We start from the raw sequence: 27,007 nt of genomic DNA, 5'->3' as shown, positions 1-27,007 counted from the left end.
TGATTTTTGCAGTTCGTGCTACGGGTGGGTGCTGCTATGATGACCAGTGAGCTGAGATAAGGCGGAGCTTTACCTAGCAAAGACTTATACTTTTGAAGTCGGAAGTTTACATACACTTTAGCCAAATACATTTAAACTCCGTTTTTCACAAATCCTGACATTTAATCTTAGTAATAATTCCCTGTCTTAGGTCAGTTAAGATCATCACTTTATTTTAAGAATGTGAAATGTCAGAATAATAGTAGAGAGAATTATTTATTTCAGATTTTATTTCTTTCATCACATTCCAAGTGGTTCAGACGTTTACAAACACTCAATTAGTAGTTGGTAGCATTGCATTTAAATTGTTTAACTTTGGTCAAACGTTTCAGATAGCCTTCCACAAGCTTCCCACAATAAGTTGGGTGAATTTTGGCCTATTCCTCCTGACAGAGCTGATGTAACTGAGTCAGGTTTGTAGGCCTCCTTGCTCGCACACGCTTTTTCAGTTCTGCCCACAAATTTTCTATAGGATTGAGGTCAGGGCTTTGTGATGGCCAACCCAATACCTTGACTTTGTTGTTGTTAAGCCATTTTGCCACAACTTTGGAAGTATGCTTGGGGTCATTGTCCATTTGGAAGACCCATTTGCGACCAAGCTTTAACTTCCTGACGGATGTCTTGAGATGTTGCTTCAATATATCAACATATTTTTCCTCCTCATGATGCCATCTATTTTGTGAAGTGCACCAGTCCCTCCTAGAGCAAAGCACCCCCACCCCAGTGCTTCACGGTTGGGATGGTGTTCTTCGGCTTGCAAGTCTCCCCCTTTTTCCTCCAAACATAACTATGGTCATTATGGCCAACAGTTCTATTTTTATTTCATCAGACCAGAGGACATTTCTCCAAAAAGTATGATCTTTGTCCCCATGTGCAGTTGCAAACCGTAGTCTGGCTTTTTTATGGCAGTGGCTTTTTCCTTGCTGAGCTTCCTTTCAGGTTATGTCGACATAGGACTTGTTTTACTGTGGATATAGATACTTTTGTACCTGTTTCCTCCAGCATCTTCACAGGGTCCTTTTTTGTTGTTCTGGGATTGAGTTGCACTTTTCGCACCAAAGTACATCCATCTCTAGTAGACAGACCTGAGCGGTATGACGGCTGCGTGGTCCCATGGTGTTTATACTTGCGTAGTATTGTTTGTACAGATAAACATGGTACCTTCAGGCTTTTGGAAATTGCTCCCAAGGATGAACCAGACTTGTGGAGGTCTAAAATTTATTTCTGAGGACTTGTCTGATTTCTTTTGATTTTCCCATGATGTCAAGCAAAGAGGCACTAAGTTTGAAGTTAGGCCTTGAAATACATCCACAGGTACACCTCCAATTGACTCAAATGATGTCAGAAGCTTCTAAAGCCAAGACATCATTTTTCTGGAATTTTCCAAGCTGTTTAAAGGCACAGTCAACTTAGTGTATTTTTTGACCCACTGGAATTGTGACACAGTGAATTATAAGTGAAATAATCTCTCTGTAAACAATTGTTGGAAAAATTACTTGTGTTATGCACGAAGTAGATGTCCTAACCGACTTGCCAAAACTATAGTTTGTTAACAAGACATTTGTGGAGTGGTTGAAAAACAAGTTTTAATGACTCCAACCTAAGTGTATGTAAATTTCCGACTTCAACTGTAGATGACCTGGAGCCAGTGGGTTTGGCGACAAATATGAAGCGAGGGCCAGCCAGCGAGAGCGTACAGGTCACAGTGGTGGGAAGTATATGGGGCTTTGGTGACAAAACAGATGGCACTGTGATAGACTGCATCCAATTTGCTGAGTAGAGTGTTGGAGGCAATTTTATAAATGACATCGCCAAAGTCAAGGATCGGTAGGATAGTCAGTTTTACGAGGGTATGTTTGGCAGCATGAGTGAAGGATGCTTTGTTGCGAAATAGGAAGCTCATTCTTGATTTAATTTTGGATTGGAGATGTTTGATATGAGTCTGGAAGGAGAGTTTACAGTCTAACCAGACACCTAGGTTTTTGTAGTTGTCCACATATTCTAAGTCAGAACCGTCCAGAGTAGTGATGCTAGGCGGGTGGGCAGATGCGGGCAGCGATCGGTTTAAGAGCATGCACTTAGTTTTACTTGCATTTAGGAGCAGTTGGCGACCACGGAAGGCACATTAGGATATGGCACATTAACCTCACATAGTGGCTCACTTTCACCATCTGACGGATATTTTGGGGATTGCAGAATGAAATAGCACTGTGACATTGACAATGGTTCATCTTATTGGAAAGTCGCTGCATTATGTGATTACTGATTTGTAAAAACAGAGCACAGCCATGCAGAGAACCATGCACAGAGACATCAATAATAATTTGTTCTATTGTATTGTCTGTTTTTAGTTGAATTCTGGGTTGAATTGAAACAATGGCTGTTGATTACTTTGCAAATGCTATATAGGCCTAAAAAGCATCATTGGTGATATATGGGTAATCTAGTATTTTTACATTTAATTTGCTCTGTTAAACCTACCCTTTAGAATGACTTCGATAGCAACAGTGAATTTATTTAATTTTTAAGTGGTCTCTCAACAGTCATTCTCACGATAGCACATTGGTAATAGCCAGTGACAAACATCAATACTAAGCTGGGCTTGGTTAAAATCCTGGATGGGTGACCAAAGAGTAGCTGTAGATAGATACATTCTCCAGTAGGAGGTGCTGCTGAGCCTAATTTTTTTGTGATAGTAGATATAACATTGAAGATCTGATGTTGTTTTAAAGGTACAAATTCAACATATTGTATACAAGTAGAGGTCGACCGATTAATCGGAATGGCTGATTAATTAGGGCCGATTTCAAGTTTTCATAACAATCGGTAATCGGTAGTTTTGGTCACCGATTTGCCGATTTCTTTCTTTTAAACATTTTTTTTAGACCTTTATTTAACTAGGCAAGTCAGTTAAGAACACATTCTTATTTTCAATGACGGCCTGGGAACGGTGGGTTAACTGCCTTGTTCAGGGGCAGAATGACAGATTTTTACCTTGTCAGCTTGGGGATGCAACCTTATGGTTAACTAGTCCATCGCTCTAACCACCTGCTTTACGTTGCACTCCACGAGGAGCCTGCCTGTTACGCGAATGCAGTAAGAAGCCAAGGTAAGTTGCTAGCTAGCATTAAACTTATCTTATAAAAAACAATCAATCAATCATAATCACTAGTTAACTACACATGGTTGATTATATTACTAGTTTATCTAGCCAGTCCTGCATTGCATATAATCGATGTGGTGCGCATTCGCGAAAAGGGACTGTCTTTGCTCCGACGTGTACCTAATCATGCTTTTCTTAAAATCAATACACAGAAGTATATATTTTTAAACCTGCATATTTAGCTAAAAGAAATCCAGGTTATCAGGCAATATTAACCAGGTGAAATTGTGTCAGTGCTCTTGTGTTCCTTGCATGCAGAGTCAGGGTATATGCAACCATTTGGGCCGCCTGGCTCGTTGCGAACTAATTTGCCAGAATTTTACGTAATTATGACATAACATTGGAGGTTGTGCAATGTAACAGGAACATTTAGACTTATGGATGCCACCCGTTAGGTAAAATACAGAACGGTTCCGTATTTCACTGAAAGAATAAATGTGATAGTTTCCGGATTCGACCATATTAATGACCTAAGGCTCGTGTTTCTGTGTGTTATTATGTTATAATTAAGTCTATGATTTGATAGAGCAGTCTGACTGAGCGGTGGTAAGCACCAGCAGGCTCGTAAGCGTTCATTCAAAATAGCACTTTTGTGCGTTTTGCCAGCAGCCCTTCACAATGAATTGCGCTGTTTATGACTTCAAGCCTATCAACTCCCGAGATTAGGCTGGTGTAACCGATGTGAAATGGCTAGCTAGTTAGCCGGGTGCGCGCTAATAGCGTTTCAAACGTCACTCGTTCTGAGACTTGGAGTAGTTGTTCCCCTTGCTCTGCATGGGTAACGCTGCTTCGAGGGTGGCTGTTGTCCATGTGTTCCTGGTTTGAGCCCAGGTAGGAGCGAGGAGAGGGACGGAAGCTATACTGTTACACTGGCAATACTAAAGTGCCTATAAGAACATCCAATAGTCAAAGGTATATGAAATACAAATCGTATAGAGCGAAATAGTCCTATAATTCCTATAATAACTACAACCTAAAACGTCTTACCTGGGAATATTGAAGACTCATGTTAAAAGGAACCACCAGCTTTCATATGTTCTCATGTTCTGAGCAAGGAACTTAAACGTTAGCTTTCTTACATGGCACATAATGCACTTTTACTTTCTTCTCCAACACTTTGTTTTGCATTATTTAAACCAAATTGAACATGTTTCATTATTTATTTGAGGCTAAATTGATTTTATTGATGTATTTATATTAAGTTAAAATAAGTGTTCATTCAGTATTGTTGTAATTGTCATTATTACAAATAAATAAATAAAAAGAATAGGCCGATTAATCGGTAGAGGCTTTTTTGGTCCTCCGATAATCGGTGTCGGTATCGGCGTTGAAAAATCATAATCGGTCGACCTCTATATACAAGGTTTGTCTATGTTGAAATTGGGTTACCATGATGACACTCTCAAAACAACATTGATGACCTTTTTAAAATCCTGTGTATTTTTCCACGTAGATTCCACATCACAATACGTTGACAAATTATGTTTCAAACGACATTGATTCCACCAGTTTGTGCCCAGTGGGTTGTTTATGTTGTTTTATTATGACAAACTTGGTGACACAAGCCACCAAACCATGCGAGGATGTGATCATTAAGGGACAACATGCAGCTGATTGTAGGAAAGATACATTTCCTGGGAATATACTAGAAACACATGCCAGTAATTTTCCCAGGTTTTCCAGTTAATTGTGGATGTAATGCTGAAGGAGTCCTCAACTGCAATGTTATTATTTTATAGTGTGTATTTTTGTTTATTTGCCCTTGTGTGACTGTCAGTGTTTTGACTTATTGTTGGCAGGTGATGTTGATATTGTACTTTTTTTTCGACATTAGGGGGACAATGCAAGTTTCAGAGAAAAACACATCATACGTGCACTTCACTGAATGGGTTTGAAAATAAATGGGATGTTTTGTTAAGAAAGGGGGAAGGGTGAAGAAGGAGAGAAATAACAGAGTGAGTGTGAAAGGGAGGGAGAGGGGAAAAAGGGGCTGGCATTCTTAAAATGCTGTGAAAGCCAGATCGAAAATAATAAAACAGAGAGAAAGGGAGAGTGAGGGAAAGAGGAAGGGGAGAAAAGGAGGGAAGGAAATGGTGTGAGAGCAGAGGTAACGGAAGAGTGAGTCGTCCACGCCAGGAGCGCCGCACCACTCGTTTTGACTAGCACTCATTTAGGGATTTTTTTTTTCTCTTTTCATTTTTCTCTCTTTTTTTTTTCCTGCGTAGCTAGGGCTCTCTGGTTTGCTCACTTGTTTTCCCTGTCTTCTCTTTATTCCTTTCTTTCTCGCTCTCGGCCTCACACAAAGGCTGGTGGAGAAAGCCTGCAATCTGTTTAAATAGCCCGGACGGAGCGTGCGGGAGGGAGGGAGGGATAGAGAGAAAGAGAAAGACAGACAGAGAGAAGATATTTGCGATCGACGAGAGGAGAAGAGAGGCGATTGCTGGCGGATGCTGACTGGAAAAGAGCTGTTTATGCCCCGGAGATAAAAGACTAACCGACCAAGCTCACCTCCCTGTCCTGACCCCCCCTACAGCCCCTCTCGCCACCCTGGCCTGACCCCCCCCCCCCTACAGCCCCTCTCGCCACCCAGCCCGCTTTCAAGTATGGAACAGCTGGGAGTAAGGTGAAGAAGGGTGCTTCTGGACAACAAGCAGTGGATAGAGACTGAATAAGGAGAGGAGGGAGGGAGGGGGAGAGAGGGAGGAAGGGATAGCCTACCCTCAGGACACACTGAGAATCCCCCCTGCCTACTTTTTTTTTTTCTTGTGTTCTGCCACTGCCATGTGCCTGTCTTGATCTGAAGAATGTGGAGACAGCATTTCCCAGGCAAGGAGCATGTTTCCTGTTGGTCGTTCTGTGAGTGTGTGCTTGCGTGTGGGTCGGAGTGTGTGTGTAGAGGGGGGGTCTGTCAAGGCAATTGAACCTCAACGTGTCTGCAATGAAGTGTGTCATGAAAGAATGTGTGTGTGTGCATATGTCTCTACTTGGCTTGAAACCAGTGAACTGTGTAAATCCAAGGGGAAGGAAAGCGAGTGAGCAGAGAAGATGGAGGGGGGATGTATTGAGATTGAGGGATTGTTGGGAGGAGGTCATTGATGAATTGTCATGTGTGTGTCTTCCAGTTGGGAAGTAGTGTGAGTGAGTGATATCTGTATGTTCTTATACAGTGCTTAGCTCCTTTGTAAACAGTATAGTTATTACCACAATAAATCCCTGAGAGCTTGTGTCTATACGGCAGGCAGTGTGTGTGTGTGTGTGTGTGTGTGTGTGTGCTTCCCTCCCTGTGGTGTACGGTCCCTTGGTGGTTCCCTGTGTAAAGAAAGCCAGTGTGGTTGAATGGGAGCTGAAGTGTGCTGTCCACTAGTCGCCTGCTTTTGTCTCTGGCCCCAATTGTGCTCTAGAGAGCAAGTCTGGCTGGAGAAGCACAAAGGCTGCCATTTAGGAAGGACAGACATCTCTCTCTTTCATTCTCCCTCACTCTATCATGGTCTCGTTATCTCTCATTCCTTCTCCCTGTATTTTCTTTCTTTCTGCCCCCTCTGTCTCTCTTTTTTCCCCTTTTTTTTAATTTAACCTTTATTTAACTAGGCAAGTCAGTTAAGAACACATTCTCATTTACATTGACGGTCTACTCTGGCCAAACCCAGACAGCGCTGGGCCAATTGTGCGCCTCCCTATGGGACTCCCAATCACGGCCAGTTGTGATACAGCCTGGATTCGAACGTCTGTTAGTGACGCCTCTAGCACTGAGATGCAGTGCCTTAGACCGCTGCGCCACTCGGGAGCTCTTGGCAGGGGAGTGGTTGGTTTAGTGGGGCTGGTAACAGGGCAGGGGAAGCAGGGTGTTGATAAGGGTGGGGAAGGATGGCAGGCAGAGGGAGGACAAGCAGGGGCTTTGTGTGTCTACAGGGGGGATAGGGTGTGCTGGGTGGGGGGGTGAAGGGGGGCAGGGCGCCGTATGGTCGAGGGGGCCTGGAAGGGAAAAACCTGCCAACAAAAGAAGATTATATGGCCTCTACCCTCTTGCTCTCTCTCTCTCTTGCTGTTGCTCACACACAAGCATACACACAGTACCGTAGCTCATGTTCTGACACCGTGCTATGTGTGTGTGGGTGTGTGCCTGGGTGTGTGTGTGCCTGGGTGTGTGTTTTTGGCCCTCTCTGAGGCAATGCAGTGTTCCAGTGCTCTGGCTGAGCTCACTGCTGTCTCACTGCCCATCCACATACTGTCTCTCTGCACCAGGACTCAAACTATGCTGCCATTGGCTACTGACCAGCCATAGACATACTTTACTCTTATTCAGGTTTGCTGGCATTTATTGATAGACGAAGTCATAACACATATTAACACACCTCTCTTTGTCATTTTCTTAGTGGAGTCAGAACCTCTCTTTCTTTCTCAGTGTGCCAGTTTTGGAGGCCTGTTATTTTGAGTGAAGCTGTTTTATAATACCACTGGTTGCCAGATTGAGTCAGGAGAGTGAGACCCCCATTCTGAGCAGACCTGTAACCGTGGCCTCAGCTTGGGAGTTGCTAGGTAACAAGAACCAGCTGTTGGTCCTAAGCCATTGAGCCCTTCTTAGCTCTTCGTCTACAGTAGGAAAGAGAGCAGTTTCTACAAAACCCCATTCTGAACTGGGCGACCGCACCGTAGCAGAGCCCTGACATCACCGCGCCGTGGAAAATCCTCCTCACTTCCTTTTGTTTTCTCAGTTTTATTGTTTAGTGGGCTGGAGACTAGAGGCCAGGGGGAGATATATTGCATTTGTCACACACAGAATTGAGTCATTGGGGCTGTGGTTAGCCTGTGTTTGGTCACCTTACACTCCCCTCCAGGAGAGAGAGAAGGGGAGAAAGACAGAACGACAGTGAATGGGTGGTTTAGATTGAAAGAGACAGCTTTTCCTGTTATCTGTTGTGGAAAATCGGCTCAGGGGTACAGGGGGAGTGCAACACTCCCTTATTTAGTCAAACTAGCTCACTGTTATATTAGGGAGTATGCTAAACTGTTTTGTTTCAGGACATTGTTACTGGAGCTCTGCAGCATGCAACATGTAAACAACAACGAATTGCGTAGGTGTAGAAAGAGGAGTGGGATGCCCCGGTGCCCAACTGAGCAAGAGGACAAGTACATTAGAGTGTCTAGTTTGAGAAACAGACGTCTCACAAGTCCTCAACTGGCAGCTTCATTAAATAGTACCCGGAAAACACCAGTCTCAACGTCAACAGTGAAGAGTCGATTCCAGGATGCTGGCCTTCTAGGCAGAGTTGCAAAGAAAAAGCCATATCTCAGAATGGCCAATAAAAAGAAAAGATTAAGATGGGCAAAATAACATACACTGGACATAGGAACTCTGCCTAGAAGGCCAGCATCCCAGAGTCGCCTCTTCACTGTTGATGTTGAGACTGGTGTTTTGCGGGTACTATTTAATGAAGCTGCCAGTTGAGGACTTGTGAGACATCTGTTTCTCAAACTAGACACTAATGTTCTTGTCCTCTTGCTAAGTTGTGCACCGGGGCCTCCCACTCTTCTTTCTATTCTGGTTAGAGCCAATTTCTGTTGTTCTGTGAAGGGAGTAGTACACAGCGTTGTACGAGATCTTCAGTTTCTTGGTAATTTCTCACATGAAATAGCCTTCATTTCTCAGAACAAGAATAGACTGACGAGTTTCAGAAGAAAGTTCTTTGTTTCTGGTCCTTTTGAGCCTGTAATAGAACCCACAAATGCTGATGCTCCAGATACTCAACTAGTCTAAAGGCCAGTTTTATTGCTTCTTTAATCAGAACAACAGTTTTCAGCTGTGCTAACATAATTGCAAAAGGGTTTTCTAATGATCAACCTATCCTTTTAAAATGATGAACTTGGATTAGCTGACACAACGTGCCTTTGGAACACAGGAGAGATGGTTGCTGATAATGGGCCACTGTACGCCTATGTAGATATTCCATATAAAATCAGCCGTTTCCTGCTACAATAGTCATTTACAACATTAACAATGTCTACACTGTATTTCTGATCAATTTTATGTTCTTTTAATGGACAAGAAATGTGCTTTCCTTTCAAAAACAAGGACATTTCTAAGTGACCCCAAACTTTTGAATGGTAGTGTATATATATTTGTTTTGTTCAAATGTGTATGTGAGTGTGTGAGAGTTAGGCTATATGGAGGAGATTACTGAGTAGTTTGGTTCATCAGGCGGACCCCCAGTCTTCACTTGAAGTTATTGAGGGATGATGATATTTTGGCAATGTGAAGATAAGAGTTCCAGAGTATGGTACCTCTATATCTGATAGAGAATTGACTATTGGAGATGTAGCAGTGGGGAAGGTGAAGGTTATCGCAGTGTCTTGTGTTATATAGATGGATTTCAGGATTAATCTGGAAGAATCCAATGAAGGGTTTAAGTAAACTGTCTGTGAGGTATTTGTAGATGAAAGTGTATAATTGGCGTACACTAATGTCGTAAATAGACAAGATATTGAGTTTCTTAAACAAAGGTGCCGGTGGAGCCAGGTAATTATAGGAGGTGGCTAGTCTTACAAATGTATTTTGTATGATGAGTACAATGTGTAGGTAGGAGGTGTGTATATACTGATCCAGACAATATTACATGAAATGAAATATGGGTAAATTGAGCTATAGTATAGAGTTAGGAAGCAAGCTTGATGAACCAAACCATTCATCTTTCGGATGAAGCCAGCAGATTTCATCACTTTGCTGCAGACAATTTGAGTATGATCTTTCCAGGATAACTTTCCATCAATTAGAATTCTGAGGAATCTAGTGCATGTGACTAGTTCAATTTAATTCCCACCAATTGAGATTCTGGCTCTTTTTTGTTGTTGTTGCAGTATTTCTTATTCTTACTAGTGAATAAAATAAAGTTGGATTTTTTAACATTTAAAGATAAAAAAATTTAAATCGAATCATTCAGAAAATTTGGTCATACCTTAGTTGGCGTCATTAATTAGTGAATCAAAATTATTGTGTGATGATAAAATCAAATTGGTGTCATCAGCAAACAGAATGGGAAGTACAGTAGAAGACACAGCAGCAAGGTCATTGATATAGATTAGGAATAACAAAGGTCCAATTATTGAACCCTGTGGGATGCCACAGGATATCTTGGCTCTGGGAGATGCACAGCCATTTGCATGAACAAATTGTTCTCTAACATAAACATAACTATATAGCTAATTATATGTATAATCATAAAAACTGTAATAATGCAATTTATAAAGTAATATTTATTGATCAACCATGTCAAATGCTTTGGATGAATCTAAAAAGATGCCAAGAGCGTATTGATTGTTGTTACAGTTAACTCCATCACCTCCATTACATCAGTAGGATCAAACTGAAGCAGAGAAGGGTAGTGTCCTTTAATGTAATCCAATGAAATATAACTCAAGTTCCAAGAAAAAGTGTGGGATCGTTGAGGGATCATTTCTCAATTGTTTTGCTCTATTTAGGAAATGATTCTCCTCTAAATCTGTGACTCACCCTCTGGCAGCAGAGAATAGGAACTGTCTGATCAGACATCCAAATGGGAACTAGACACTCCATCGTATTATCTGAGGGAAAAGCTAATTTCTACGAAGGAATTTAAAGGCGGCCTTTATATTTCACTTGTCAGAATCCAAAAAGGATTTTAGCGGCGGAACATCTGGGCTTCATCTGTGGGTGGATGTTAATGTCTCTCTGCTCTCTGCCAGCTTTTTTCATACTCCAAGAAATCATCTAGATTGTGGCTGTAGTTGGCCAGGTGTCTAACTCATCCAATGAGAAGTATCATAACAACACTGCATGGTGGTGACACACTTCCTTCCTTGAGTCTCAGAGCAACGTGATCTATTGGTTGTGTTAGTGTTTTTTGATAGACCATAAGCTAAATACAAAGCATCTTCTGTGTTTACGTGGCTCAGTGTAGTAATCGATTCTCTATTAACTATGAAGTGTATCATTGTATCAAATTGGTGGCTTCAAAAGGTACAGTGGCATCTTTATCCATTAAAACAAAGGGCTCATTTTTCATTTTCCCCCGCAAGATGAGGCTAGTATTTTGTCTAGTGTGGATTTTCTCCACCCTGTTTTGGCTAGTGTCTACCCCGCACTGGTTTCCAATGACACAGGCTTTGGGTGGGGCTCATGCTAGCCTGCCAAACACCCATAGTGGTGCTAAACAGACCATAGCCTTTAGTACAGAGAAGGGTGGGTCGTTCCACCTCAAAAAGCACTAGAAAGAGGATTTTATCACCCACCATCTCAGATTGTTCTGAAATAATTTCTGTAGTTAGTAACATAAGATTAGCATTCCTGAAACATTATTGTATTGATATATAATTTGATCTCTGAGAAATTAAACATTTTTTTGTTTGTTTTGTATTTTACCTCCTTTTTCTCCCCAATTTCGTGATATCCAATTGCGATCCAATTAAGATATTTTCTCATCGCTGCAACTCCCCAATGGGCTCGGGAGAGGCGAAGGTCGAGTCATGCGTCCTCCGAAACATGACCCACCAAACCGCACTTCTTAACACCTGCCCGCTTAACCTGGAAGCCAGGCGCAGCAATGTGTCGGAGGAAACACTGTACAACTGGTGACACGAGTTAGTGTGCATGCGCCCGGCCCGCCACAAGGAGTCGCTAGAGAGCGATGGGACAAGGACATCCCGGCCGGCCAAACCCTCCCCTAATCCGGATGACGCTAGGCCAATTGTGCGCCGCCTCATGGGTCTGGCAGCAGAGAATAGGAACTGTCTGATCAGACATCCAAATGGGAACTAGACACTCCATCATATTATCTGAGGGAAAAGCTCATTTCTACGGAGGAATTTAGAGGCGGCCTTTATATTTCACTTGTCAGAATCCAAAAAGGATTTTAGTGGCAGAACATCTGGGCTTCATTTGTGGGTGGATGTTAATGTCTCTCTGCTCTCTGCCAGCTTCTTTCATACTCCAAGAAATCATCTAGATCGCGGCTGTAGTTGGCCAGGTGTCTAACTCATAGTTGGCCAGCTGACACAGCCTGGCATCGAACCCGGGTCTGTAGTAACACCTCTAGTGCATAATGCAATGCAGTGCATTAGACCGTGGCGCTAATCGGGAGGCATCCATTTTAATTTATAGGATTCATATAATATTCAATAAATATAGCACTTAACATCCGATTTGGCGAGCACTTTTTTCGAATGATGAGTTACACATGAGGAATCTAAATATATTGTGAAAAGTCACCCACGGACCCCTCACACCCCACGCCAGTCCTACCCCAACCATGACTATACAGCAGGGTTCCCAACTGGATTTGGCCCACGGTTGTTTTATTTGCCCCCCCCCCCCCCCCAAGTTTTCTGAGCAATGGAATTTTTATTGTTGGATGTAAAAGACTGTTAAAAAACAGGAAAAAGGATTTTAATTTTGGAAATCTGTTCCCAAGTATTCCCACGCATAATAGAGATGTTGTGATTGTATACAAATGTAAGCAAGGTTTGAAATGATTATATTTTTTGTCAAATATTATATCGGTTTGGGCTTCTTGCAGTCAAATTTGCAGACTACAAATGATTTGTAATTTTGTTCCAGCCCCCCAACCATCTGCTCAATAAAAAATCAGCCCACGGCTGAATCTAGTTGATGATCACTGGTATATACTGTAGTATCAGTTATGTAAGTAGTATGGAGCTGCGGCTCGGAGTATTGCTTCTTAATCCTATATAATGTATTCTCTGTGAATTTGGGGATTGTTAATGTCATACCTTGTCCATAAACAGGAACAGCATAATCTAGTGGTCAAAACCTGGTAATATCAGGATGTGGGATGGAATATAAACCAAACAACTTCAATGACTCATTTCTCTGAACAGGAAAACAAAAACATCACCAAATTGACTGAGATTATATACAACGTACATACGTACAACAATACTCCAAGTAGCAGCTCCATACTACTTGTCAGACATAGAAAACGGATACTGTATACTTGTTGATGGGTTGGGATTGGCGTGGGGTGTGGACGGTCCGTGGGTGGTTTTGAACATTTCGTTGGATTCCTCATGTCTTTCTCATTGTTAGAAAAATGTTGGGTCCAGACTTGAACACAATTGAGCATCTCTGGAGAGTCCTGAAAATAGCTGTGCAGCGATGCTCCCCATCCAACCTGACAGAGCTCGAGAGGATCTGCAGAGAAGAATCGCTCTGTTCCTTCACAGAGTATAAAGCTCCAGGGATGAAAAATACAGGTGTGCCAAGCTTGTAGCATCATACCCAAGAAGACTCGAGGCTGTAATCGCTGCCAAAGGTCGACTAACCGGTGCCCCCGCACATTGAGTCTGTACCGGTACCCCCTGTATATAACCTCGTTATTGTTATTTTACTGTTGATCTTTAATTATTTGTTACTTTTCTTTCTTTTTTTGTTGTTGTATTTTTCTTACCTGCATTGTTGGTTAAGGGCTTTTAAGTATGCATGTGACAAATAGCATTTGATTTGATTAGTAGCCTATAAGTGCTGATTTAGGACCACAAGTGGGTTTAATTGGACACACAACTGTAACTTCATGGTTGGTTACCAGACCACTGGTAGGAAGGAACTTCACCGGTTGGCCAGACACGGCCTTGCAGCGGTCCTTGGGGATGTTAGCTGGCACAAATGTAGATCTCATGAGCTAGTTTTCATTTCGGTGATCTTCAAGGAAGAGTCAGACTCTGTCTGTTAGCAAATTGGTTGAGGATCACTGCTTGGGTAGCTAACACAAGTCTTGGTGTCTCCAGCAACGTTACTTATCACGTGACTGGTCCTGGACCAGCTGTGGTGATGAGATCTCAGAGGACACGTCATTTCAGTAAGGATGAGGGATCCCATGGGGAAGATGGCTAGTCAACAAGACCGGCTGGACTGGATAAATCCACTCTAACTGTGTGTGTGTGTGTGTGTGTGTGTGTGTGCGTGTGTGTGTGTGTGTGTGTGTGTGTGTGTGTGTGTGTGCGCTGTGTGCTGGTGGGTTTGTGCACGTGGGTGTGAGCATATCTGTTAATCTCCACTCTATTTTCAGATTATTCAGAACATGTATGCATACATTAGCATTTTATTATGTCGTTGAGAACATTCTGGAACAGTATGGAGTTGTAGCACATTTGACGTGATGTGACTTGCATTTGACTTTACAGGAGGCTGCTGAGGGGAGGACAGCTAATAATAATGGCTGGAATGGAATGGGAACCATGTGTTTGATGTGTTTGATACCATTCCATGTATTCCGTTATAGCTATTACTATGAGCCCGTCCTCCCCAATTAAGGTGCCACTGGCCGCCTGTGGTTGACTTGCCTCATGTCATTTTCTCCCAGGCTGCTTTAAAGGGATACTTTGGGATTTTATCTTCTTCCCCGGAGTCAGATGAACGTGTGGACACCATTTTTATGTCTCTGCGTGCAGTTTGAAGGAAGTTGCTCACTAGTGCTAGCACAATTGCTAACTAGCATTAGTACAATGACTGAAAGTCTATGGGTATCTGCTAGCATGCTAGTAGATGCCCATAGACTTCCAGTCATTGCGCTAATGCTATTTAGCATTGGGTCACCTCTTAACTTTCTTCATACTGGACAGAGACAAAAAAATGTTATCCATGAGTTCCTCTGACTCTGAGGAAGTAGATAAAGGGCCTCATTGCCAAAATCCCAAAGTATTCATTTAAGAAGCTCTTCAGAATTACTGACCAGGTATTAGGTCCTCATTAAGCTCTCATTAGTAGCTAATTAGCCAGCAATGTATCATGTATTTAGCAGAGCTTCTTGCTCTGACTTATTAGGGTGCTGAAAGTCTATTAACCACAAGGAAATAATTAATCATCAGTATTTTGACCCACTTGTTGCCAGTATTTTGCTTGCCTCTAAACTGTGTGTGAGTGTGACCCTCTGCTCCCAGCTAATAGGGTATTTGAAGGAGGTTGTGCTCACCAATTCTGTGCTATGTTAATGGGGTCTGCAGGAGTGTAAGGAGATTCAGGCGTGTGTCTGTGGAACAGTATTTTACTTCAGAGCGCCCTGCACACAGTCGGGCTAGTGCCAACTTGAAGTCTTCCTGACTTCGGAGTCTGGCAAGGCTGCTTGGTGTTGTAGTCACGATGCGTCGATAATGAAGGGGGCTGTGCTTTTTTACTGGTTGGTTCTTCTGTCTTTCTCACTCAAGAACCCACATGGACAACCACACATAGCCCCTGAAAGCTGCCCCCTTCCAATACAACTGTTAGATTTTCAAATCCAGGTCTCAAACCCCCCTCCCCCCCAAGAAAGAAAAAAAAACATTTAAGAGAACCAATCAAAGCTCAGCCAATTTCTGTGCGAAAACTGCATTTATGGTGGACCCCTAGCCAGACCAGCGTGTCACAGCGCTCGTTCGCTGTGTACCACGGGAGTCGCGTCAGCCAGACTACCCTGCACAGTCCCATGGAGAGAAAGTGAACTGTGCAACAAATAGCTATAGACCTCCATCCTTCCAGGGATATTGAAGTTATAGGTACCCTATTCATACAATTGTAAAGAGCTATGTTGTCATGGCAATTTCCTTCCTCTGTGCTTCGTCATGTAAAAGGCTGTGAGAGTTGACTGACACTGTGTGAGAGGCACAGAAACACGTACCCATGATAATAATACCTATACACAAAAGTATGTACACTGCTTTCGGAAAGTTTTCAGACCCCTTCCCTTTTTCCACATTTTGTTACGTTACAGCCTTATTCTAAAATTGATTAAATAATTCCCCCCCCCCCCTCATCAATCTCCACACAATACCCCATAATGACAAAGTGAAACATGTTTTTAGAAATGTTTGCAAATTTATTAAACATGAAAAACAACTTATTTGCATAAGTATTCATACACTTTGCTATGAGACTCAAAATTGAGCTCAGGTGCATCCTGTTTCCATTGATCATCCTTGAGATGTTTCTACAACTTGATTGGAGTCCACTTGTGGTAAATTCAATTGATTGGACATGATTTGGAAGGGCACACACCTGTCTATATAAGGTCCCACAGTTGACAGTGCATGTCAGAGCAAAAACCAAGCCATGAGGTTGAAGGAATTGTCCGTAGAGCTCCGAGACAGGATTGTGTCGAGGCACAGATCTGGGGAAGGGTACCAAAAAATGTCTGCAGGCTTGAAGGTCCCAAGGACACAGTGGCCTCCATCATTCTTAAATGGGAGAAGTTTGGAACCACTAAAACTATTCCTAGAGCTGGCCGCCAAACTGAGCAATCGGGGGAGAAGGGCCTTGGTCAGGGAGGTGACCAAGAACCCGATGGTCACTCTGACAGAGCTTTAGAGTTCCTCTGTGGCGAGAACCTTCCAGAAGGACAACCATCTCTGCAGCACTCCACCAATCAGGCCTTTATGGTAGAGTTGCCAGACTGAAGCCACTCCTCAGTAAAAGGCACATTACAGCCCACTTGGAGTTTGCCAAAAGGCACATAAAGGACTCTGACCATGAGAGACAAGATTCTCTGGTCTGATGAAACCAAGATTGAATTCTTTGGCCTGAATCTCAAGCATCACGTCTGGAGGAAACCTGGCACACAGCCAGGCAGGAGTGGCTTCGGGACATGTCTCTGAATGTCCTTGAGTGGCTCAGTCAGAGCCCGGACTTGAACCCAATCGAACATCTCTGGAGAGACCTGAAAATAGCTGTGCAGCAATGCTCCCCATCCACCCTGACGGAGCTTGAGAGGATCTGCAGTGAAGAATGGGAGAAACTCCCCAAATACAGGTGTGCCAAGCTTCTAGCATCATACCCAAGAAGACTTGACGCTGTAATCGCTGTCAAAGGTGCTTCAACAAAGTACTGAGTAAAGGGTATGAATACTTCTGTAAATGTGAGCCACAAGAGCATTAGCGCTGAAGTTGGGGCGATTAGGCCTGGCTCACAGTGAAGAAAACAATTAATTGAATCCATTTTAGAATAAGGCTGTAATGTAACAATATGTGGAAAAGGGGAAGGGGTCTGAATACTTTCTGAATACACTGTATGTACTAGCCATCCCTCACCTCTCCACGCTCACAGGGCTCAGTGGTGATCTCCCAAAGACTGGCTGTCTTTCACAGCTGTGACATTATACAGGAAGTCTATTAGGTGCTCTCTTTAGGTTGCACTGTATGAAAAAAATATATATAATTCAGTGCTAACGTCACGTTATGATTTCAACCTCCCTGGTTACCGCCACCAAGACGGAATTCATCAAATTCTTATGCTCGATACAATTTAGGATGTTGTGTTTAGCTGTTTTTTGTTGTTAGGGAAAACTCATGAAGAACCAAGTAGTGTTATGGGACATTGTTTTTGTGTTGTTGTACACTCTGACACATTTCTCTGTATTTCTTTTGTGTTCCTGGTCTATCTTGTGTTCTCGTTCAATGGGCACAGGTTACAGTCTGTTCTCTCTGATGTTGAAATGGACACAGAGGGGAGAGAAAAGCTTGGATCTGCTCTTCAGCAGCACCGACGCCACTAAATAAAAGATTTCATAATCCTGCCCAAATCCTGTAATCACCATGACAACAGCAGTAGGGAGCGAGGGAGCGCTGGAGGAGTGGTGTGCAAAGTGCTTTCTCTCTCTCTCCCTCTCCCCCCCTTTCCTTTTTTTGGATGGAATTTGGTTTCATTCTGCCCAGAGTCGCTCTTCTCTTTTTTCGCTCTGTTCCTTCACAGAGTATAAAGCTCCAGGGATGATACATTGGTGATATTGTGCAGTGTGTTTGGAGAAGGTTGAGATACTTGTGTCTGTAGTATCATGCTGTAACAGATACAGAACACAGGTGTGTGTGTGTGCTTGCTTACGTGTGTGTGTGCGTAGTGCGTACACACACAAGCATGCACATGCACACACACACACTGCCCCTGCAGGGTTGTGATATGATGGGAGTGACCTCATGGGGTGAAAGGCCTTGTTGCCTGGTAACTGGAGTTATCAGGAGTCACAACGATGAGACACAGCAGAGGGGTTGGTCATTTCAGGAAGTATTGAGTGTGTGTTATTGATCCATCTTACCAGGTGATTGTGGAGTCAGAGCATTCATTGTATCGAACTGTCAATTTTCACAGCGTGTGTGTGTGTGTGTGAGGGAGGGAAAAGATTACATATGCACATCCAATGTCTTTGTGCAGGTGCGGTTCAGTGAATCTGTTAAAGAGACTCCGCACACACTGCAATCTATTCTCCAATGTAGTTTATTGTTAACAATGTGCCGACCCCTCAGGTTTTCATCAAGTTTCCTCCCCCTCTCTCTCTCCCTCTCTCTCTGTCCTCTCTCTATCTCATTTCTCTCTCACTGTCCTCTCTTTCTCTCTCCTCTCTATCTCCTTTCTCTTTATCTCATTTCTCTCTCTCTCTGTCCTCTCTCTATCTCCTCTCTCTCTGTCCTCTCTTTATCTCCTCTCTCTCTCTCTCTCTCTCTCTCTCTCTCTCTCTCTCTCTCTCTCTCTCTCTCTCTCTCTCTCTCTCTCTCTCTCTCTCTCTGTAGGTATCCGGCCCCAGATCATGAATGGGCCGATGCACCCTCGCCCCCTAGTGGCCCTGTTAGATGGGCGTGACTGTACAGTAGAGATGCCCATCCTCAAAGACCTGGCCACTGTCGCCTTCTGTGACGCCCAGTCCACACAGGAGATCCATGAGAAGGTATAACACACACACGCGCACGCACACACACACACACACACACACACACACACACACACACACACACACACACACACACACACACACACAGGGACTGCATGGGTTTGTGCCCTCAATTCAAACTGTAGCGGTCTTTTCACCTCCTCCTCCTCCCCCTCTTTCTCCCCTCTGCTCCTTCTCTAACATAAAACAGATATTACAGTACAGTATATTGTCTCTCCCACCCTTTCCCATTTAAGTGAAAGTGATTTTATTAGGATGCAATGTCATTGGCTGTCGGTATGCTCTTCCTCTCCTCCTCTGGTTGTTAAATAGAGAGGCTGGTATGGGAAAGGAATGTCATTATATACTGAGATAGCATGTAGCGCTCCTTAACGACAGAGTCATCAGCAATATACCAGTGCAACATCAAATCTTCCCCTCTTCATGTAAAATACAAAATGTGGAAAAAGGTTGTTAACAAAGCAATTTCCATGTGTTGTGTATGTTGACCCTACAGTTTTATCAGCGTTGAAAAGCTTCACAGTGATAATCAATTGTTAACAAGGTTTGTTGACATAGATTTAGTCAGCACAGGCAGTGTTGAACCATTTACAAATATATATTTGGGTGTGACGCATAGAGAGAGAGCGAGTGAAATTGGAAAATAGGAGGGAGGGAGAGAGAAAAATAGAACCAGGGTTCTTTTGACCTCTTGACACTTTTCTCCCTGGGCCCTGGCCCCTGGCCCCTCCGTGCTCCCCTGCTCACGCACACCGAACCCTTTCTGTCCAATCAGCTGTTGTGTTTGTGCATACATTACAAAAACGAGATGGCCTGCCCTGGGTGTAGAGATATTGGCAGAGCTCCCGCCTTTGTAACGAGTCAGCAGAGACAGCAGAGGTGGCACTCCACACACACGAGAGGAGAAAGGGCCCCACACAGGGACTCACACGCAAACAAACCATCAAAATTGGCTCACACACAGGCTCAAATGCTGACTCACTGATTTCACATACACACACACACACTTTACCTCTCACACACACAAATTCACACACTTTCATCTGAAACATACTGAAACACACACGCTGCTGCCTCTGCGTGCATCGCCTGAGAAAGAGGAGCGACGTTAGTTCCTTGACAGGAGCCCAAACCTGCATATTTCTTCTCAGTGGCATTGCGTTTGACCACTGTTGGGATGCTACAATGACTCGCTATCTAATTCAAAGCAGTGCTAGTCTCATCATGTTTTGGTGGCGTCTTATCTCTATGTTCTGTCGTGTGGACTAAAGGGTTAGCATGCTCGTGTGTTATCTCCCCCTCTGATGTCAGAACAGTGTTAGCAGTTTAACCATCTGTTTGTGGACTTGTTTCCGCGAGTTAGTGAGGGAATTGATACAAATGAATCTTGAGCATTATATCAGCTTTTATCTGCACTGCTACCGCCCCACCCCCACACCAACTGTCTCCACACATCATTTTGATCTGGAGGAAATATTCTCTCAAACTGGTCCTTTGACATCTATTGGGCCATATTCAACTGCTCTTTTTACAACTACTGTGTATTTTAATACTGGCCCACCATAGTTCTAAAAAATACCATTTCCATTTAGCCTGACACATTGCTCAGCGATTACCGCGCTTGCTTAATGACTCACACAGCATTGGTCATTATAACCCACAGGACGTATTGTCTCCAGCCAAACTTGCCTCTGGCTAGCAGCACAGCCTAAGCAATTAGATGAACGCATGAGGGGAGCTTCAACCTTGAATTAGCATCTAGCGCTGATTCCAGCTAGCTCTCATAAAACCCTTATGGAAATTCACATCTATGCTAATCTGGCAGGCCAAGCAAATGCAGTTAGCCGGAGGAGAATTTAAAGCTATTATTTACCCAAAGTGCCTGGCAGGGGGCACTTGCTATGCTATCTGGGTATGTGGATAACCATCAATCTAGTTTATGACCCTGGCTGTCTCCACCCTAACCTGGTTTGCGTAGACAGATTATGATAATGCAGGGCTTTTGACACGTACACATTTGCACTCGCGCGCACACACACAAATGAATGTGTGATGAAATGATGAAATGCCTTTAATGATGATGATGACGATGAAGGTGACTCTCCCTTTCTCCATCAGGTGCTGAACGAGGCAGTAGGGGCCATGATGTACCACACCATCACCTTGACCAGAGAAGACCTGGAGAAATTCAAGGCTCTACGCATCATCATCCGCATCGGCAGCGGCTACGACAACATCGACATCAAGGCGGCCGGAGAGATGGGTAGGAGAAAGAAAGAGAGAGGACAGAGGGATAAGATAAGACTTTATTGATCCCCGAAGGGGACATTTTATTGCAGGGGCCAATACAACATAGGAATAACAACAACAATCCGCTCGTCAGCACTGCAGCCGAGACTCTTTGGAATGTAGCCAAACCAAACACTGCTTTTATAATTTTACATAACATGTAATTGGAGTATTATCCCCTAAATACACAGACAAAAGCTGTGAAAACATTGATAAGAAATACTCCCCCACAGACTTAGTTTGCCCCGGGCATGTCACTTAATTAAAACAAAAAATTCTCTATAAACATCGAAGCCTGGTGTGAAATATGTTGTTTGTTTCATATTTGTGCAAAAAATATGTCATTGCCTTTCCAAGTGTGCAGTTTTTGCATGTTTCTTGGACACTTAGTTGTTCCTTTCATAATCAGCTATGTGTAGGGCTTCTACTTATTTTTGGCCTTCATCCCTCACCCAGTCTTCCTCTCTCTTTGCCAGGCATCGCAGTGTGTAACATCCCGTCGGCGGCGGTGGAGGAGACAGCGGACTCCACTCTGTGCCACATTCTCAACCTGTACCGGCGGAACACCTGGCTGTACCAGGCTCTCCGGGAGGGCACGCGGGTCCAGAGCGTGGAGCAGATCAGAGAGGTGGCGTCCGGAGCCGCCAGGATCCGAGGAGAAACTCTGGGCCTCATCGGCTTCGGTGAGTCACAGGAGACGTCCGTCTTTAGTAAAGCCCACTGTTGTGAGAGTTCTTTGTTCACACACACATCCATTACATTGTAATCCGCTTCTGACACTGGATTCGTGTGTATGTCTACAGGTCGTTCAGGGCAGGCGGTGGCGGTGCGGGCCAAGGTGTTTGGCTTCAACGTGATCTTCTACGACCCGTACCTGCAGGACGGCCTTGAGCGTTCGCTGGGTGTTCAGCGTGTCTACACCCTGCAAGACCTGCTCTACCAGAGTGACTGTGTCTCCCTGCACTGCAACCTGAACGAACACAACCACCACCTCATCAACGACTTCACCATCAAACAGGTGAACACACAGACACACATACACACAATCCTCAAATAGGCCATAACAGTACAGTAGTGCGCACACCCAGCCCTCATGGCATAGTTGTTGATCACCACTGCCACCTGCAGTCAGCTTTTCAAACTGCATTCTGCTATAGGAGCCTAACATCAATGTCCTCTTTGAAATGTGAGGGGTGGTCTCATCAAGGAAGAACCTGGTTAACTTGCTATTTATATATTCAAAGAACTATACCATACGTTTCCCGGAAGAACATCAGTATTTTTCTGCCACCAGATCTCAGTGTGGGTGTGTTCATGCCTGTGTGCATGTTTGTATTTATACGTGTGTTCGTGTGTGGCTTGTGCTGTTTACAGAGCACATACAATTGTTCCCTGAATTCAAGCTTTTATCAAGATGAAGGGATGACTTTTATCCAGATGCTCTCATTTCATCTCTGTCGCTCTCTTTTGGTACACAGAGGTTTGCCTTTTTGGATATGAATCTAAGCTTTTAGTATGTGAAGCATAATGCAGTGCACCTTAGGGCTTCATGGTTGAAAGCACCACTGCAGGCACATACTGTAGCAGTGGGCTCCCACATTTGTATTCTACAGGAGAGGGAATGTCACTTGATGTTAGTAAAACAGGTTTACTTTTGTTTTAGATGCGTCAGGGTGCGTTCCTGGTGAACTCTGCGCGGGGAGGTCTGGTGGATGAGAAGGCCCTGGCTCAGGCCCTGAAAGAGGGCAGGGTACGGGGGGCCGCCCTGGATGTTCATGAGTCAGAACCCTTCAGGTGAGTGTGTGCATTTATCTGTGTGAATAGATAACTTCATCAACTCCATTATCCAGTTCACCGTAGAAAATCTTTCTCTCTGCCACTGTTGTGTAGTTTTACCCAGGGTCCTCTGAAGGATGCTCCTAACCTGATCTGTACTCCTCACACGGCTTGGTACAGTGAACAGGCCTCGCTGGAGATGAGAGAGGCAGCCGCCACAGAGATACGCAGAGCCGTCACTGGTAAACACACACACACACAGACACGCACACGTACATTATATCACACACCTAGAAACTCATCTGGAGCTAATCCTTTACCTGAATGTTTTTGTTTTTCTGATGCAGGCCGTATCCCCGACAGTTTACGAAACTGTGTCAACAAGGAGTTCTTTGTTACCACGGCACCCTGGACAGTGGAACAGCAGCAGATGCAGCAGCAGATGCACCCTGAACTCAACGGTGCCGCGTACAGGTAGGGAAGCTCAATCCCAACCAAACAGACCATTATGCAGGGAACCCCTCTTTTTGGTCAGGTTCACTTCCTCCTGCATATACTATCCACATAAGCAGGACATAAACATTTTGATAAAAAAGGGGATATTTTCCCAAGTAAAATAAACAGTAAAATAGTCATTTCCATGCTCAAGTACAAAAAGGTGTCCCCTGTATTCAATCTATGAGAACCTCTTGTCTTTTTTATTTAAACTTCCTGGTATTTTAGGCTAGGTTTTCCTCAGTGCCATATAGTGGAAATGAAGAGCTATGGGGGCACATTGATTACTACCATCCCCTGCTATTATTAATCAGGCAGTCACAGTATTGACCTCTCAGTCTCTCACCTATAACTGCTGTCTCAACTGGACTGAACTACTTCTCTTACACAGCCGAGTCAACCAAACCATGGTACAGGCCATAGCAACTGGGGGAATGCAAGACAAATTATATACCTAATAGAAAACCAGGTAAATACTACCGATGCTGACCCACAGTGATAGGCTCAGGCCCACCTGTGCTGATCAAAGCATAGCTGCTGTTAGTTTTCATGATAGTCTGTTTCATTTATTTCTCGCCCGATATACCTGCTCTGCCCACCCTCTCACTGTACCCCTTATTTCCTACCCCAAAACCAACAAATGTGGCCAAAACCTGGCCTCTTGTACCCTACCAAATAATAAAAAATCTATTGAATGTTGGCACATTATGGCAACGATTTGATTGTAAGTACAGTCAGTGTTGTATTCCATATTATTCCCCGCTCAGGAAGTATGAGTATGACTTGGGTTTCATTTTTCCTCTAAACACCCCTTTTCCCCAAACGGTTCACTGTGTCTGTCCCCTGAAATATCCTATCAGGAACTTTTCCTTGACCTGTCATCTCTAGCCCTACGAACCATTCCCTTATGCCTAAATATAACTATATTTTGTTGATATCTGAGTGGTTTAGTAAATCAAGATATATTTCTCTGATACGTTTATCAGTTTCCCAAGAACAACAGATGAGGTCTTGTGGTCGTTTTGAATCCTGAATTGACATGTAAGAGTTGAATCAGTTTTCAGATTTCATGTGATGTCTGTTTTGCACCACACTATGTGTGACTTCACTTGCTTTGATTAGAATATTCACCACTGAATTTGATCCTTAGCCTCATTTCTAATGTAGCAACTTAAAATGGCCATTTAAAGGCTTGTCAGGTTGTTGTAACCAATGAGGTATTGTTATGGTTCCATGTGACCTGACCATTGTCTCCCTGGCACAGGTACCCCCCCGGTGTGGTGGGTGTGGCCTCGGGTGGGATCCCTGGGCCGATGGAGGGGATGATGCCTGGGGGGGTGCCCATCGCCCACACCCTGCCCTCCGGTACCCACCCCTCCCAGGCCCCCTCCCCCAACCAACCCTCCAAACAAGGGGAGCCCATGAGACAGCACATGACCGAGCCATAACTCTGCATCCAGGGAGGAAGGAGTTCATATATACAAAACCGACCAACTGACCCACCCGCTCTTAGACCAGCAGACTGATCGTTAGGGTTCACACAGAACACCGGAACCAAGTGGGGACAGTGAATATATTCACAACTGACACTCCAAAGTGGGGACCGTCAAAACTCATGTTCCAAGGATCTGAACTTTTCACTTCTCATTTTCCTTTGTTTTAGTTTTAATTCAGTTTAAGTGTTTACTCTTTTTTTTGAGAGTCTGTTGGAAGATTCCTGTGTTCTGGGACAAGTTGTTACCGAGTGCCAGAGTTAAGGCTCGCCCATCTTGACTGACCCACCAATGGGAGAGCTTGGAAGGACAATGACATCATCTGTTACTGCCCCATTCTTCATTTCAGTTCAGTCCACGTGTGTCTGTGTATTTTTCTTCCACCTGTTCTGAGACCACCCTACAAGTGAATATCTGTCTTTCTGTTCTTCAATGTGAAAAAAAATTCATGATTATAAAATGACATATATTTATCAGACAGTAGAAAAAGACAATTGGTGTTGCCAGTGGCATCGGCAGTCTCAATGGGGACCTCTAAACCCTTTCCTAGTCCATCTCTCACCCTGTTGACTGCTGGCTCATGAATTTACAGACAGTAATGTTGGACACATCAGGGTTGCCAGATCTCTTGAGCCTCATGACCAGTACGAGACAAAAACAATAAGCCCAAATTGCCATTCTGAAGAATCAAAGCAAAACTCAGTTTAAGTGAATATGGGACCTAAAACCCTTATTTGAATTTGTCCATTGTGAACATCTCTCAACCCATGAGAATACCCAAAGTATTGTAGAGAAGATTTTGTTCTGGTAAAACTCCAATTTAGTCATTTAGTTCCTCTAAAGAGCTTCTTCAAAGATCCAGGTTCTGACGCACAGGTGGGAAAGAGACTAGTGTGATAAAGGTTATGATCGCAATTTCAGACAATGTGAACTTTTAACTATTGATGAATTGCCTTTCATTCCGACTTTGGATTCAGTAATCACATGTGGTCTGCCACTAAAATATTGAAATAAGAAATGGATGCAACGGCAGTTCTAACTGTTAAAAGCACCTCTGCTTTGACCTGGACCTCTACATTATGGATTTGGACATTGTCACGGGTGTTTGTATACTAGATTGATCTCTTAAAATGTCCTGTTTTTTTCTCACCAAATGGACTTACAAAGTAGCACCAGGCAGATAGGAAAGGGTTTGGAAAGTGAGGTTACCGACTCAGGAATTTTTTTTGTTGCAGATATTATCTTTTTCCCAAATTCTGTCTGAAAGAAAAAAAGTCTGGATGGTTCTGCGTATTTCCACCTTTTCTTCATTGTGGTATTTTTATAAATCAAACCTGTCTTTTGGTGTTCAAGGTTTTTGCAGAGTCCTGTTAGATTTGTATTGACTAGTTAAATGTTCTTATAATCATAGTCTAATGTGAACCACCCTTTCTTTCTTTTTGGTTTTCTGTTCTAATGAAAGCCAGTGGGAGCTCTTAGAGGCATCGTGCACTGCACTCTGTGAGCAATAGCAACACCCCTCTAGTGCCCCAAAGTTAGCAAGACAGGGCTGCTAGCAGATTGTTTGGTTTTTAGTGTGAGTATTTGTATTTGTTTCTTGTACAAGGTGAACATATAGCATTCAGTGCAGTTCAAATAAAAAAATGCCGTTCTATCAGGCTCTGTGAAAGGTTTGTGAAATTGGTGTTTGACTTTGCTGCTTATTCATGCGTATGAAGTTTAACATTACTAATGTGGAATTAACATCAGTAGCTAGGTTTCCATCCAATTGGCGACAGATTTTCATGCGAGTATTCTAAAATCCACAAATATGCGCATTTTCCCACCAAACTGACTTGTTGCTCATAAAAATCAGTGCGTGATTAGTGCACACAATGTACTTTTTCGCTTATGTTTTCATGTACTGAATAAAAATGTAAAGTTCAATGTGTTTCGCATTTTCAACTCTACCAATAGCTTTGTCACAAAACTGTTGCGTTAAATAGCAAATGTGCCTACTCTGGTCTTGGCATGTGCGCTCTATCCCAGGGCCCCCCCATTATAATTTAGGATAGTCTACACTTTGTTAAAGGGATGTC

General features: G+C 43.5%; 1 protein-coding gene across 9 annotated transcripts in view; it reads left to right on the top strand.

Annotated features, from left to right (window-relative positions):
- Positions 1 to 26,598, top strand: part of LOC115193715 (C-terminal-binding protein 2) — a 96,332-nt gene extending 69,734 nt beyond the window's left edge. For 4 of the 9 annotated variants that reach the window (XM_029752654.1, XM_029752655.1, XM_029752649.1 and 1 more), the window contains 8 exons: positions 18,719 to 18,873; positions 20,995 to 21,139; positions 21,642 to 21,848; positions 21,969 to 22,183; positions 22,829 to 22,959; positions 23,056 to 23,183; positions 23,289 to 23,415; positions 24,701 to 26,598. In XM_029752654.1, the coding sequence (XP_029608514.1) occupies positions 18,719 to 18,873; positions 20,995 to 21,139; positions 21,642 to 21,848; positions 21,969 to 22,183; positions 22,829 to 22,959; positions 23,056 to 23,183; positions 23,289 to 23,415; positions 24,701 to 24,884 (1,292 nt within the window). In that variant the 3' untranslated portion in view covers positions 24,885 to 26,598. Of the gene's footprint in view, positions 1 to 5,255; positions 6,029 to 18,718; positions 18,874 to 20,994; positions 21,140 to 21,641; positions 21,849 to 21,968; positions 22,184 to 22,828; positions 22,960 to 23,055; positions 23,184 to 23,288; positions 23,416 to 23,827; positions 24,123 to 24,422; positions 24,478 to 24,700 lie in introns of those variants that run through there. The other 5 variants (XR_003878219.1, XM_029752652.1, XM_029752651.1 and 2 more) reach the window with 5 other exon arrangements.
- Positions 26,599 to 27,007: the final 409 nt, after the last annotated feature.

This window comes from Salmo trutta, chromosome 5 (assembly GCF_901001165.1).
Source record: "Salmo trutta chromosome 5, fSalTru1.1, whole genome shotgun sequence".
Classification (NCBI taxonomy): domain Eukaryota; kingdom Metazoa; phylum Chordata; class Actinopteri; order Salmoniformes; family Salmonidae; genus Salmo; species Salmo trutta.
This window is presented reverse-complemented; position numbering and strand designations above follow the sequence as displayed.